The following is a 13,227-nucleotide window of genomic DNA, read 5'->3' as shown; positions in this document are numbered from 1 at the left end:
CTCCCTAGATGCACCACATCCCGGGCTTGCAGAGGACAGGCTGACTGCAGACCTCTCACCAGTGGGGCATCTGAAATGGCTCTTCTGGGTCTGCATTGCCTGGGGCCTGGCCAGGCTTAGGCAACAGTTTCAGGGTCAGCATCTGTGTCTGGGAGGGGCCAGAGGACCCCGCACCAACCATAAAATGGGCTTTGTTGTCTAACCTCTTGGTGGGCTTTCAGGCTAGGCAGTGGATGTGTAAGTGGGGTGGGTGTTTGGAGGTCAGGGGCAGCCTCCACCATCAGGGGACACCTGCTGCCCCAGGCCAGGGCCAGGCAGAGAGAATGTGTTTCATCTAGCTCCCTCCTAAGAAATTTACAGGGTTAGTGGTAGCCGCTGACTTCCCAAGCTTACAAAATTGGTGGGGGTGGCAATGGGGGTTTTCTTCACTGATGGACTAGATCTGTGGTGGGGAAGATCTCTCAGGAGCAAAGATGACCTTGAGAAAATGTGGATGTCAGAGGAAGAGAGCCAGAATCTCTCCCTTCCTCAAACGACTGCCAATAAGCCTTAGTGCTGGAGCAGTTGATGGAAACTTCTCCGCTGTTGCCTCCCAAGTCAGGAGGCTGTAGCCTTTGACTGCATGATAAGAAATTGCCAGGCGCCTTCTAATTACAATTATCATCATCGTGGATGTCTTTCTTAATTACTTTCTTATAATTAGCTGTTGCCTTTTCCTCAGCATTTGTGTACTTTGCAGATTTGCTGACATTTGAGAGCCTCAAAATAGGGACGTTTGGGGAGGAGGGTAGAAAGGTGGGGGAAACGGGAGAAGAACCTATTCTTTTCAGGCAACCTGATAAATTTCAGGGCCTTTGCAGAAATAAATTAGAGAAAGCAGTTGATGGACGTGACAGGGCATTTCCTGAGTGGATGGCAAAAGAGCAAGAGTGCGGATTTAGGGGTTGGGCTTTGAGGAAGGTCTCCAAGTGTTAAGCCTTGGAGGAAATATTCCTGAAAAGCCACCAATGCTGCCATTTCTCAGGCTTGGGTTTCATTTTAGGAAACGAGGCTGGGATGAAGCACCCTCTTGTGGGATGCATTTTGGAGTTAATTAAATAGCTGAGGTCTGGGTAGCTTGATTTTTCTCCAAAGCCAGTGATGCGTTCTGCACACCCCTGGGCCTCAGGGATGCATTATAAAGTGGTTTATGCTCCTTGACCAGATGGTTGGTTTTCATTGTCTGTTCCTGTTTTCCTCCCTTTCTCCCGGACCCCTGTAGCCCTGTGTACGGAGGAGTGTGTGCACGGCCGCTGTGTTTCCCCGGACACCTGCCACTGTGAGCCCGGCTGGGGAGGACCCGACTGCTCCAGCGGTGAGTCTGGGGTCTTTGGGGGTTATGTTGTCCCCTGGGTCTGGCTCAGGAGGGTCCGTGCTGCGTACATGCTGAATTCTTTGTGTTGGGCTGATGCTGCTTAGGCGAGCATGGGTGTCAGGGAAGAGGCATACCTGCAGTTTGGTACATGATGGTACTTGGCGGGGAGGGCAGGGGTGTGTGAGGATAATGGTTTGTGGAGGCCTGGAGGGGCATGTGTGTTATGGGGGAAGAGGGTTGTAGTGTCATCTGTCAACTCTGACTTTTGATGAAACACCTCTAGATATGGTCTTCGAGGGCTGAAGTGAAACTGAGATGCCACCCAAGGATGCAGACCCAGAAAGTCACTGTAGTCAAGACCTAGTCCCTTGCTTTGCTAGTCCAAAGGCTTAGTTTTGTGGGTGCTCATGAGGCTCAGGGGACTGATTCATGAGTCTGGGGACACCGGGATGCCTCTGTGTCCCTAAGGTAGAATGGGACACTTGTAAGGGCAAGTCACTGTGTTCCTACATTTCTATGGGTGGGCTTCCTGGTAAGTACAGAGTGAGGCAGATGCTCTTGGGACTGATCAAGTCACACACAGTGGCCCGGGCATAGTCTTTACTGTGGTGCTGGCCATTGAGAGGACGAGGTATTCTTGATAGCTGCTCAGGGAGTTCTCTGCCAAGAGCTCAGATGAAGGCAAATCCTTTCCCTCTGGCTCATTTCTCCTAAATACTTGCTGATGACCCCTTTTCTATTGGTATGCCTTGCAATCAATGATTGATTAAGACATGGTCTTATTTGCTTTTCAAAGAGGCCTTGAATAGTCTTGAAGCCCATTTTCTTCCTGCTTTGAACTGGGATAGAGATTCTTTTTTATTGTAACCTTAGTAGATAACATAGCTAAGCTGATCCATTAGGGGTCTAGCCCCCATTATTGACCCATCTTTGGGAGCCACTGTCCCATAGTGACTGCAATGGTGATGAAAACTTAGAGAGGGACAGTTGGGTCCACAATGGCCCAATGTGGTGCTTTTGCCCTTTTTCAGTCTCTCTCTGCTGGGGTGGAAACATCTAGTTATGGTCCTTTTTCCAAAGGCCTTACCTGGAGCTATCCTATTTGCCCAGTGCATGAGAACATGCCAACCGAAGCAAGACTATTGGATGTGTTTTTGTCTCAAGCCTGGGTGGTTATCTTGGATCAGGTAATCCAAGATCTGGTCGGGTTCAAGAGACTCTGTCCAATGTGTTGGTGGCTGTGGTAGCTCCCTCCCCCCATGAGTTTCACTGTTTTGAGGTGTGCCACGCTGAGACACAGGGCCAGGGACGACTCCAGACAATGAAGAGTAAATCTGAGGGACGCACAAGTAAGAGAAATGTGCTCAGCCAGTCTTCCCATGAACTACAGGAAACATGTTGGTTGAAATGCCTGAGATCTCCCCCCCCCCCCGATCGTGTTCTGTTTCATGTAGTTTTGCTTACAATGAATTTTTGATGATGAACTATCTAACTTGGATTAGTTGAGCTCTGCTGGGACAGGTCTGCTTGCTGCTGCCGGATTATAATGTCAAGGGCAGCCTGTTAGAGGCTGAAATACAGCTTGAGTCCCGGGGGCCCCTGAGTGCATATAAATCACCAATCAGTGCCAGTGTGCTCCATGCTCGTGATGTGCTGGACTGTGCTGGGCAGGGGGCGGGCCATGGAGGGTCTTTCAGACGTGCTCTTTGTCTCTCAGGGTTTCCAGTTTGGGGAAAGAGCTGGAATGAAGGCAGCACTAGATGAACAGGACTAGGCAGTGAAGAGTAAATCTTGCCTCTGGAGTGAGTTTATCAAGCACGTAGGGAAGCAGCCTTGTTACTTTATATTACAAAACCAGGCTCCCTAATTTCTCCACCCCCAAGTCAGTTACCAGATTTGGTACTGAGCAACCCACAGCTGTTTCCTCAATAAATCCACCCTCATGGGTTGAAGAGCCACCACCCTTGGGTCTACTCAAAGGCATGTACTACTAAAAATACTAAAAGTACTCCCACAGGAAGTCCTAAAAGATGCGTTCCAACCCTGTTTTGAGGGACAGCTACATTGAATGAAAGGAATTCATAGACTCTCACTCTCAAAATCATTCAGAGCATTGAATGTTGAGATGTCCTGCCATGAGCTTTCCAACTTCTACTTGAATCCGACCTGTTAGCAAGGATCTCACTGCCTCCCATGGAAGCACATTCTAACTATTGGAAAGTTTTCCCTTCTCTTGAGTGGAAATCAACCTCTAGCTTCTACCAGTTGGTTCTCACTCATGATAAAGGTCAGGGCAGCCATGACCCTCCTTGCCATATCTGGAATTTCTTCCAAGAAGCTCAGTGGACAAGACCACAGACTATGTATGGAAAGGTGGTCATCTCAGAGCAGTTGATAATAGCCAATGAGGCCATATAGAAGATACTAGAGTCCTTTTTCATGGATCAACCTTTCAAATATTAGAAGACAGTGATCACTTCCCTCCCCCAAGTTTTTATTCTCCAAGCTTCCTTGTTTCTCACATGCGAGGGCCTGAACTGCCTTCCCCATCTGGTTTTTGACCACACAGCTTCAGGCTTATATGGGAGAATAATAAAAATAGGTACTATTTATTGAATTTTGCTCTGCACTAGGCACTTTCTCTTCTCATTTAGTCTTCACAACAACTCTATGGTATAGGGATTATTATTAACCCTCTTTTACAGATAAGAAAGTTGAAGCACAGAGAGGTTAAACAACCTTCAGCAGACACACAGCTAGAAATGGTAAAACTGGGACTATCAGTCAAGCAAAACCCAGGTCCTAAACCTAAACACTTAATTATTATGCTCTTCTTCCTTCTGGATGCTCAGCCTCTATTAATACAGCCTTAGGTTAAAATTGATTAGAAAACTTAGGTGCTTACAGGGGAAGGAAGGATCTGCTTGAAAGCTGTGGTCCTGAGATGTCATTGTAGAGATAAAGGAATCAGCCATGGGACACAAACTGTGACTAGGCTTACTCCAAGCAATTTGAGGCTATTAGCTATTGTGCCATTGGATGCCTGTCTGCCTGCATGTGCTCTGCAGTACCTTTGGGTCTCTGTGAAGCCCATGTCCGCGGGGATGGTGTCCCAGTCAGTGTGTATCTCTGGAGATTTCTGAATGGGATCTGTCCATAGACATGTCTATACATGTGACACCCTTGCAGGGAAGCTTTGCTTTTTGTATAATTGAAAGCATCATTCTTGTTGTTTTCTGATTCTAAAATTATACCTGTTCATGTTAAAAAGAAAATTGAAACCGCACCAAAAATATAGACAGAAAGGTTAAATCCACACATCCATGATAACCTCTCCTGGCATTTGGGTGCTTGCCCTCCCTGCTATTTCTCTATATATTTGTACTTAGCTAGATCTGGATACAACTTGTATTACTTAGATCAAATGTATGTGCTGTCCTGTGACTTGCTTTTTAAATTCAACTTTATGTCATATACTCATTTCCTTGTCAATAAACATATCTCTCCCTTCAAATTTTTAATTTTCATTCTATGGATTACCAAAAGTATTTAACCAGTCTCTTGTTGATGGGCATTTAAGTTGTTCCAGATTTTTCACTATTTGAGGGCCATCATTCTTTATCTAAGATCCTTGGGGCCTGTTGGTTTCAAAATTTATATTTTTTCAGAGTTCAGAAAGGTACATGGTGACTATATCATATATGACACATACCCCCAGTGGGGCCTGGGTAGTACCCTGGGATGAAATATAATAATACTTCTGAAGTGACATACCACATCTAGTGGCTACAACCACAAATCAGTTCCATGAAGATCTTGTCTCTCAATGAATTTTGGTGCCAGACTTTTTAGAGATTTTTGGACATGTGGCTAAGGGACTGTGGCCCTGTGGAAAAATACTGCAGTAATTCTTCTTGTGCATAAATCCTCGCCCACTTGTCCCAATTTCTTCTTAGGATAAATTCCTGGAAGTGGAGGGGAGGGTTATAAAGATCCATCATCCTCCTGCCTGCCCCGGCCCTGCCCTTTGTGGCTGCCCAGGGATTTATGACTTTGACAGTTGTGAAGGGGTCGAATCCAGTACTGCGGTGGGGATGCGGACTTTTTCGTTCTCTTATGGGCTTAAAACCCCACAGCCTATTTACTTTAAGGCCTGGACTAATTCCTTTCTGCTCCATAAAGGAAGCGAGGCGATGCTGATTTGCTTGGTAGGTGGACACACATCAGCTCCTGTGGATAATTCGGAGATATTAGACGGACCGATATGGGGAAATGGAGTGGCTGCATGCTTGGTCATAAACCTCCATCCTATATAATAATGAAGGTAAAAGGGTGAAATGTCAGTCTACCCTGAATAAAGACGACAGAGTGACTCTTATTAAATTGCACTAATCTCACAAGTGGAGATAAAAAGAAAAAAAGTTTTCCTATATTGAATATCTAGCTTTTTAAAGTAATTAGGAATATTAAAGCAGTGACAATGATTGAGATAGAAACATTATTCATAACTTTTATTTCCGCACTGGGCAGTGATCCAGTATATTTCATTTATGAGGTTTCAGCTGTAAGTAGAAGGACGTGAGCCAATTCCTAAATTAAATATGCCCTGTTAACTTTTATAAATGTTACCCAAGAATCAACTTGGAAATTTAAGCCTTCAGTGTATTATTTAATTATTATATTTCTTCCGTCCTGCTTCTCAGCCTCCTATCCCATGGTGCTTTGAAGTGTGGATTCTGGTTTTGGTTTTGGTCCCAGGCCTCCCCAGAAGGGCTGGGTTAGACATGACAGAGAACCTCGGCCCCCCCCCCCCCCACACACACTTCCCCCAACGTCTCTCACATTCTTAGATTCCGTTATGCACATGCACAGACAGAGTGCAGGACAGGAAAAGCTCACTCTACAGCATCTTGCTATCTGTCGAAACTGTGCCCCCTCCCCGCCAATGCTGAGCATGAGGCAGACTGCAGAGCAGGCCTGAGTAATGAAGGCAGCAGGAACCAAGTTGGGATATCACCAAGAGTAGCGTCTGCCAAGTCAAATGTGTTCTTATCTTGAATGGTATGTGGGACCCCTGGCTGACTTGGCTGTCAGCTATCCTTGCAGATTAAAATAAAACATTTAACAGCTCAGAAATATGCCCACACTCCTAAATTAGCCTGGGATCAATGCTTTTCAAACTAAGGTATGTGTTTGCTAGAGATTTTTTCTGTGTGTGGTAAATTATACATAACATAAAACTGATCATTTTAACCATTTTTAAAAATTTTAATTTTATTGATTTTTAGAGAGAGAGAGAAACATCAATTTGTTGTTCCACTCATTCATGCATTCATTGGTTGACTCTTGCATGTGCCCTGACAAGGGGTCGAACCCCCAACCTTGGTGTATCAGGATGATGCTCTAACCAACTGAGCTAGCCGGCCAGAGCCTAACCATTTTTAAGTGTACAGTTCTGTGGCATTAGGTACAATTACACTGTTGTGCAACCATTATTACCATCTACCTCTAAAACTTTTTCATCTTCCCCAACTGAAACCACTAACTTCTCATTTCCCCCTCACCCCAGCCACAAGCAACCACCATTCTATTTTTTTGTCTACAAATTTGACAAACTTAAGAAGAATCATACAATATTTGTCGCTTTGTGACTGACTTATTTCACTTAGCTTAATATCTTCAAGGTTCATCTATGTTGTAGCATGTGTCAACTTCCTTTTTTTTTTTAAACCCTCACACGAGGGTATTTTTTCCATTGCTTTTCAGAGAGAGTGGAGGGGGGAGGGGAGAGAGAGAGAAACATCAATTGGTTGTGTCCTGCACGTCCCCAACCAGGGCCGGGGATCGAGCCTGCAACTGAGGTATGTGCTCTTAACCAGAATCAAACCCGGGACCCTTCAGTCTGTGGGCTGATGCTCTAACCACTGAGCAAAACAGGCTAGGGCAGAATCTCCTTCCTTTTTAAGGCTGAATAATATTCTCTTGTGTGTATATACCACATTTTGTTTACCCATTCATCTGCCAATGGACACTTGGGTTTCTTCTACCTATTGACTATTGTGAATCATGCTGCTATGAACATGGGTGTACAAATATTTCTTCAAGTCCCTGCTTTTACTCCTTTTGTATATATACCCAGAGTGGATTTCTGGATTATATGGTAATTCTGTTTATTTTTCAAGGAATCTCCATACTGCTTTCCACAGCGTGTACACCGTTTTACATTCCCACCAGCAATGCACAGGTTCTAATTTCTCCACATCTTTGTCAACACTTGTTAATTTCTGCTTTTTGATGATCGCCATCCTAATGGGTGTGAAGTGTTGTCTCCCAGTGGTGTTGATTGGCATTTCCCTGGTGAGTAATGATGTTGAGCATCTCTTCATGTGCTTTCTTGGCCATTTGTGTATCTTCTTTGAAGAAATGCCTGTTCAAGTTATCTGCCCATTGTTTTAAACTGGGTTGTTTTGTTGTTGTTGCTGAGTTGCACATGTTCTTTATATATCCTGGTTATCAATCCTTATCGGATATATGATTGAAAATATTTCTCCCCATTTCATGGGTTGCCTTTTCATTCTCTTAATAATGCCCTTTGATGCACAAAGGTTTTTAATTTTGATAAATTCCAGCTTACCTATTTTTTCTTGTTGCCTGTGTTTTTGGTGTCATACCCAAGAAATTATTGCCAATCCAATGTTGTGACGCTTTCCCCCTATGTTTTTATCTAAGAGTTTTATAGTTGAAGCTCATGATCTTATATATGGTATAAGGTACGGACTAGAAGCTATAGAGTTTACATTTTTCAGTGTGTAATCATACATTAGTTACCTGATAAGTAATTTAAGTATTGTTTCTTATATTAAAACATACAGATGAATTATAGAAATGTAGAATTGACATTCATTTTTTAAAATGTGATCATTTGAGCCTCTTTGGTGGACTCTTGCTGCTATGCCATTAGGCAGGTTATTTTAGGGATGAAGCTGGAGAAGCAGTGGGAAAGGCAGGAAGACCATAACCAGAATTAGATCTCCCAGAGCTGACGACTGTTTGCAAGGATGGTTTAGGGAGGGATCAGGGCTCAAGGCCTTTCCCCAAGGCATTTTTGGGGACACTGTCTTCCCTCCAGCGTACCGAGCTGTCTGCAGTACCCCCACTGTATGTACCAGGGCTCCTAGGCTCAGGGTTGGCATAAGGGCTCTGGCCCAGCCCATACTACCTCATCTTGGGTGTCCCAGGGTCTCTGCACTTTCCCACAGCGCTCAGTGCTGACCCACAAGAGCTGAGGGTCATATCACCTGCCTATCACTGGCTTGGGCATTCTGTTTTCCAGCACTCTCTTCATGTATATGAAAGCCTATCTCCACATATTCCTGGAATGGAGTGCTAAGAAGTATGATCTAAAATCCCAAATATGATCTGAGATCTCGTGATTTAACTTTAAACAATTAAATCAAGAGCTGGGAAGGACCTCAGAAATTGTCCAATTTATTCCTTCCATTTTACAGATGGGCAAACTGAGATCCAGAGAAGAGAAACTGCTTGCCTGTGGTTACCAGGGAGGTAGTGGCAGAGCTATAACTTAATCCTGGGTATTCTAACTCCCATGCCTTTGTCTCCTACCAGCTGCTCTTGGAGTTCAACGCTGGAGTTGTCTTAGAGGCAGATGGGTCTCATTATAGCAAAGCTAACAGGCCAAGCTCTCCTGCAGACTTTTGTGCAGATGACCTAAAGGTTCCAGACCCTCCTGGTTCCTTCTTTGCACAGGCCTGGAGGTCAGAGTCATGACCACAGGTCAGGCCGGGGCACTGGGATTGGGGACTTCCAGAGTGGTCAACCCTGCCATCTGCCTGGCTTGAAAACTACAACAGGGAAGAGTTCCCATCTCAGAGGTCCTCGTATACACTTCTCCCTGATGAATGAAGATGGCACAGTCTGGCAGCACAGGATGTGGGGGCAGAGCAGAGGTCTAGGATTTGGGCCAGGGTTCCTGCCTCTGTCCTGGAGCAGCTGAGGGGGCCAGAAAGGAGATGGGCAGGGCAGTCAGGGAAGTGACGGACCCAGCCACACAGGTGTGCTGGGAAGGGCCACTGCCACAGCTTTGGGGATCCTTCCCTGTAAGGAGCCCCATCGTGAGTAGTGGGGAAGGAGATCAGAAAGAAGCATGAGTGGGGCCACAGAGTCTAAAAGGAAGGTGAATGGGGATTTCTGCTCCCACCGTGCACAGATGCTTGGAGAGGTCATGTGCATTATCTCCGTTTCACAAGCAAAGAAATCAAAGCATACATGGTGGAGTAACTTCCGATGTTCACCCAGCTAACAAATGGCAACCAGGAATAGAACCCAGGACTTATGTTCTTCCCACAGTTCCACGCTGCCTGTAAAGGGTTGGAAGTCCTGTGCCATAACATACAGGAAAGCCGGTTTTCCTGGGTGACTCTAGCTAAGCCCTCCCCTCTCTGTGAGCCTCAGTTTTCTCATCTGTAAAATGGAAGGAAGTTTAGTGTAGCTATTCCAGCTCTAAAATCCCATGATGCTCTGTTCCTAGGAAGTCAAAATCCAACATCATGTTGCCTTATCCAGGTGACCTTCCTGCTGACCTCTGGGAGGGCGGTCTGCCACCCTCCCCACCCGCCTCTCCGCCACCACGCACTGCCTCCTGTGATTCTCAGTTCATCCTTAGACTTGGAAAAGGAGTGGAGAGTGGGACACGCATGGGTGAGGGCAGCCTTATGACTCACATCCTCGCCTCCCCCTCGTGGGGGCTCCTGGTGAGCCCTGAGTTGCTTCATGGGGGAGGGGGGTGTGCAGCGGGGCATTTTGCCAACGGGGAGGCTGTAGCTCTCTGGTTCTTTATTCACTACACTGAGCCGCTGTCAAGGTTAAAGTGACTTCAGATGAATCCCCGCAAAGCAATTACACTTGCCGGTCCTCGGCTCCTCACGTGCTGCTCTGCCCAGCCCGCGGCCCTTGCAGACCCGCCTGGGCCGCCTTCTGCGGGCATCTGCTGTGCCCCTGGGCCTCCCTGGGACGGTGGGCTCCACGGCGGCACCGCACGCTGGGCGCAGTCACTGTGACGGGGACAGAAGGGAGCTGTGGATGCAGCACAAATGCCTGTTCAAGGTCTGTGCGTACGAGGATTGCTATTCACCTCAGAATTCTAATTTTGAACAAAAAAGAATTCAATAGCCGGGGCCACAGGCCCTGTTGGCTCCATGTTCTCTGTCCCTTGAGTTCCATTTAATGCACATTTATTGAGTACTTCTCAGGTGCTGACACTGCCGAGGGCCCAGGGCTGAAGGGGGAGATTAGGGATGGGGAGGGCATAGTCCCCATCTTCAGGGAACTTGAGCAGAAGTGAGAACCACCAGCACAGAGAGGGGGAGGAAGAGTCTAGGGAGAGAGCAGGTTCTGGCTTTTATGGGAGGGGGCACTTGGAGGGCTCAGAAAAGCCATCATGGGAGGGTAGAGGAAGGAAGGAACCAGAGGTGTGCTATGGTCTCATTTGAGATGAAGAAACTGAGGCACAGAAAGGCTAAGCAAATGCCTGAGGTACTGCAGCTGGTGAGTGTCAGAGCTGGGTCTGTCTGATTCTTTTCACGGGACACGGAGGAAGGAGACTAAGCAACGTGAGAACAAGTCACTTGTGAGGAGTCGGTGATGGAGGCTGAAAGAGACCTCAGCCCAGCCCCAGCCTGAGTCCTGGGGAGCTGGGGCTGCAGGGGAAGGACAGCGGGAGGACTGCTCTGCAGGCCTCTCTTTCTATCTTTTTTTTTTTTTTTTTGGTAAAATAGACGTTTTATTTCTTTGTATTTAAACTTAAAAACCAACCAGCCCAACTGGTATTATCATGATACAGCAAAATATAAAACATCTTTTACAGATACTTGAGTAATAAACAAATTAAGGGTCATAGTGAAACAGCAAAAGGGGCAGAGGAAATCAGTGAAGCATATTATAGCTTAACCATTTACCTGAAGTGAAGTTTTTAGCAAGCCTCCCAATCCCAGAGAACAGGAATAATCCTTTATCACACACCTTTGTATTTTTACTTTCTGTTCTTGAGGCTAAGATTCTAGATCCTAGAGTTATCCAAAATAGTATTATATCTAATTATAGCCAGAGACATCTTTTATCCTTTGTCTAAGCAGCAAGGCTACAGAAACCTCTTTGATTAGACTCCAGCCATGCCCCAGTCCCCTCCCTCCAAATTGGCAGTGGGCACTATGAGAAGCAGCATATCAAGGCAGAGATACAGAGAAAACTCCTAGGAGAGGTAACAGCCACTGCCCAAACGGAGACTGAATGATATACCCATCGTCACAGCGTGTGTTCATGGCTGTATGTTTGTGGAGTCAGGCTGCCTGTTCATGGAGTAGTCCGGGAATAAATCCACGGTTTGCTGGGTATTACAATACTTAGCAGTTTGCAGTATTGCATCATAGGTTTCCCCAGCAGTTTCCAAGGTGGCCTCCAATTCACTGACAGGGTTTTGCTGGAACTGGATCTGGGGTTGCAGGGATTCCTCTCCGTAACTATAGAACTGGTTGTTCCAGGCCTGGTTGTTCCAGGCTTGGGGGCAGCAGGTCTGACTATTCCAGGAATGGTAGTTCCAAGATGGGCTGTTCCAGGAATGGTTGCTCCAAGGTAGGTTACCGCAGGTCTGGTTGCTCCACACTGAAAGGTTTCCAGAAGCGTTCACCAGGCGTCCCTGGTGACAGGAAGAGAGGCCCAGGTACTCTGTAGTTGCTGAGCTCATCTGGGGCATACGGTTGCTATTCTTTGGCCAGTTGTATTTCTGCCACCTCTTGCATTTCATTCTCTGGTTCTGGAACCAGGTCTTAATCTGTTTGTAGCTAAGGTTCAGGATGGGGGAAAGTTCTTGCATCTGCTGGAGGCTGAGGTATTTCTGTCTCTGAAATCTCTCGTTGAGTACGCAGAGCTGGGTCTGTGAGAACACGGTTCTGATCTTCTGCTTCTTGGCCTGGGCCTTCTCCCCCTTCCCTGTGCTGTTCTCCCCAGAAGCGGGTAGTATTACCCTTGGACTAGTGGAAGAGTCAGGGCTGTTCTGAATAAGCAGATCCATGGAGGAAGGAAGAGGAGAGACAGTCTCTGTGTGGAGTGTCTCAGCAGATGACATTTGCAAGGATGCGTAGCTTTCTTCAGGCTCATAAATCTCGGGCGCTGGTGAAGGCTCCCCAGAATTGGATAATTCAGAACAGGGCAGACTTTGGGGACAAGCCGAATCGACACTCATCTTGCTAGTTGAAGGAGGGAGGAAAGCACCAAAGAGCTAGATTATAAGAAAGGCCCAGGCTTAAGTATCTAGACAGAAGAGTTTAGAGATAATACAGAGATCTTTAGATGTAAAAGTATCAAAAAGATGGGAGGAAAAGAGTCAGCTTTGCAGTAACAGGAGCCAACCAGCCAATTTTGAGAAAACCTCTCTTTCTATCTTTCCAGCCTTGGCCATCACCTGTCCCAGCCCCTGCCTCCCTCTTTTTGGGACACCCCAGCCTTGGCTATGCCCTGGAAGCCGTAAAGAGGTTTATGTCCTCCCAGAGGTGCCTCCCTGGAGAAATGGGAAATGAGAGGGAGCAGACATGGGGTGTCCTGCCCTCACAGGGGCCCAGACCATCGTGTGGGTGAGGATGAGCCTTAGCTGGGGCAGCCGGTGGAGACCCCAGAACCCAGGACTGAAGGCCGCTGGTCCCCCACCCCATCTCTACCCCTAGGCTGAGTTATACTCCTGTGATGATGCCCACCGGGAAAGGAGGGGAGACCTTCTGTGAGCCCCCTTCCCAGGTCCAAGGAACCAATGAAGGCCATGGGGAGAAGGGGCGTGGGTCAGCCTCCCCAGGTTTCACTCCTCC

The 13,227-nt window shown here is 46.8% G+C and overlaps 1 protein-coding gene and 1 pseudogene across 3 annotated transcripts in view; one reads left to right on the top strand and one right to left on the bottom strand.

The window, feature by feature from the left end:
* Positions 1-13,227, top strand: part of MEGF11 (multiple EGF like domains 11) — a 330,575-nt gene that overhangs the window by 157,136 nt on the left and 160,212 nt on the right. For both annotated transcript variants that reach the window (XM_081155271.1, XM_081155272.1), the window contains exon 5: positions 1,262-1,354. In XM_081155271.1, the coding sequence (XP_081011397.1) occupies positions 1,262-1,354 (93 nt within the window). The remainder of the gene's footprint in view (positions 1-1,261; positions 1,355-13,227) is intronic.
* On the bottom strand, positions 11,688-12,611 carry LOC308564556 (homeobox protein NANOG pseudogene; annotated as a pseudogene). Its single transcript has one exon. The product of its transcript is annotated as a homeobox protein NANOG pseudogene (transcript).

Source organism: Miniopterus schreibersii (assembly GCF_964146895.1).
Source record: "Miniopterus schreibersii genome assembly, chromosome: 1".
NCBI lineage: Eukaryota > Metazoa > Chordata > Mammalia > Chiroptera > Miniopteridae > Miniopterus > Miniopterus schreibersii.
Note: the sequence above shows the minus strand (reverse complement) of the source record. Positions and strands in the feature narration are given on the sequence as shown.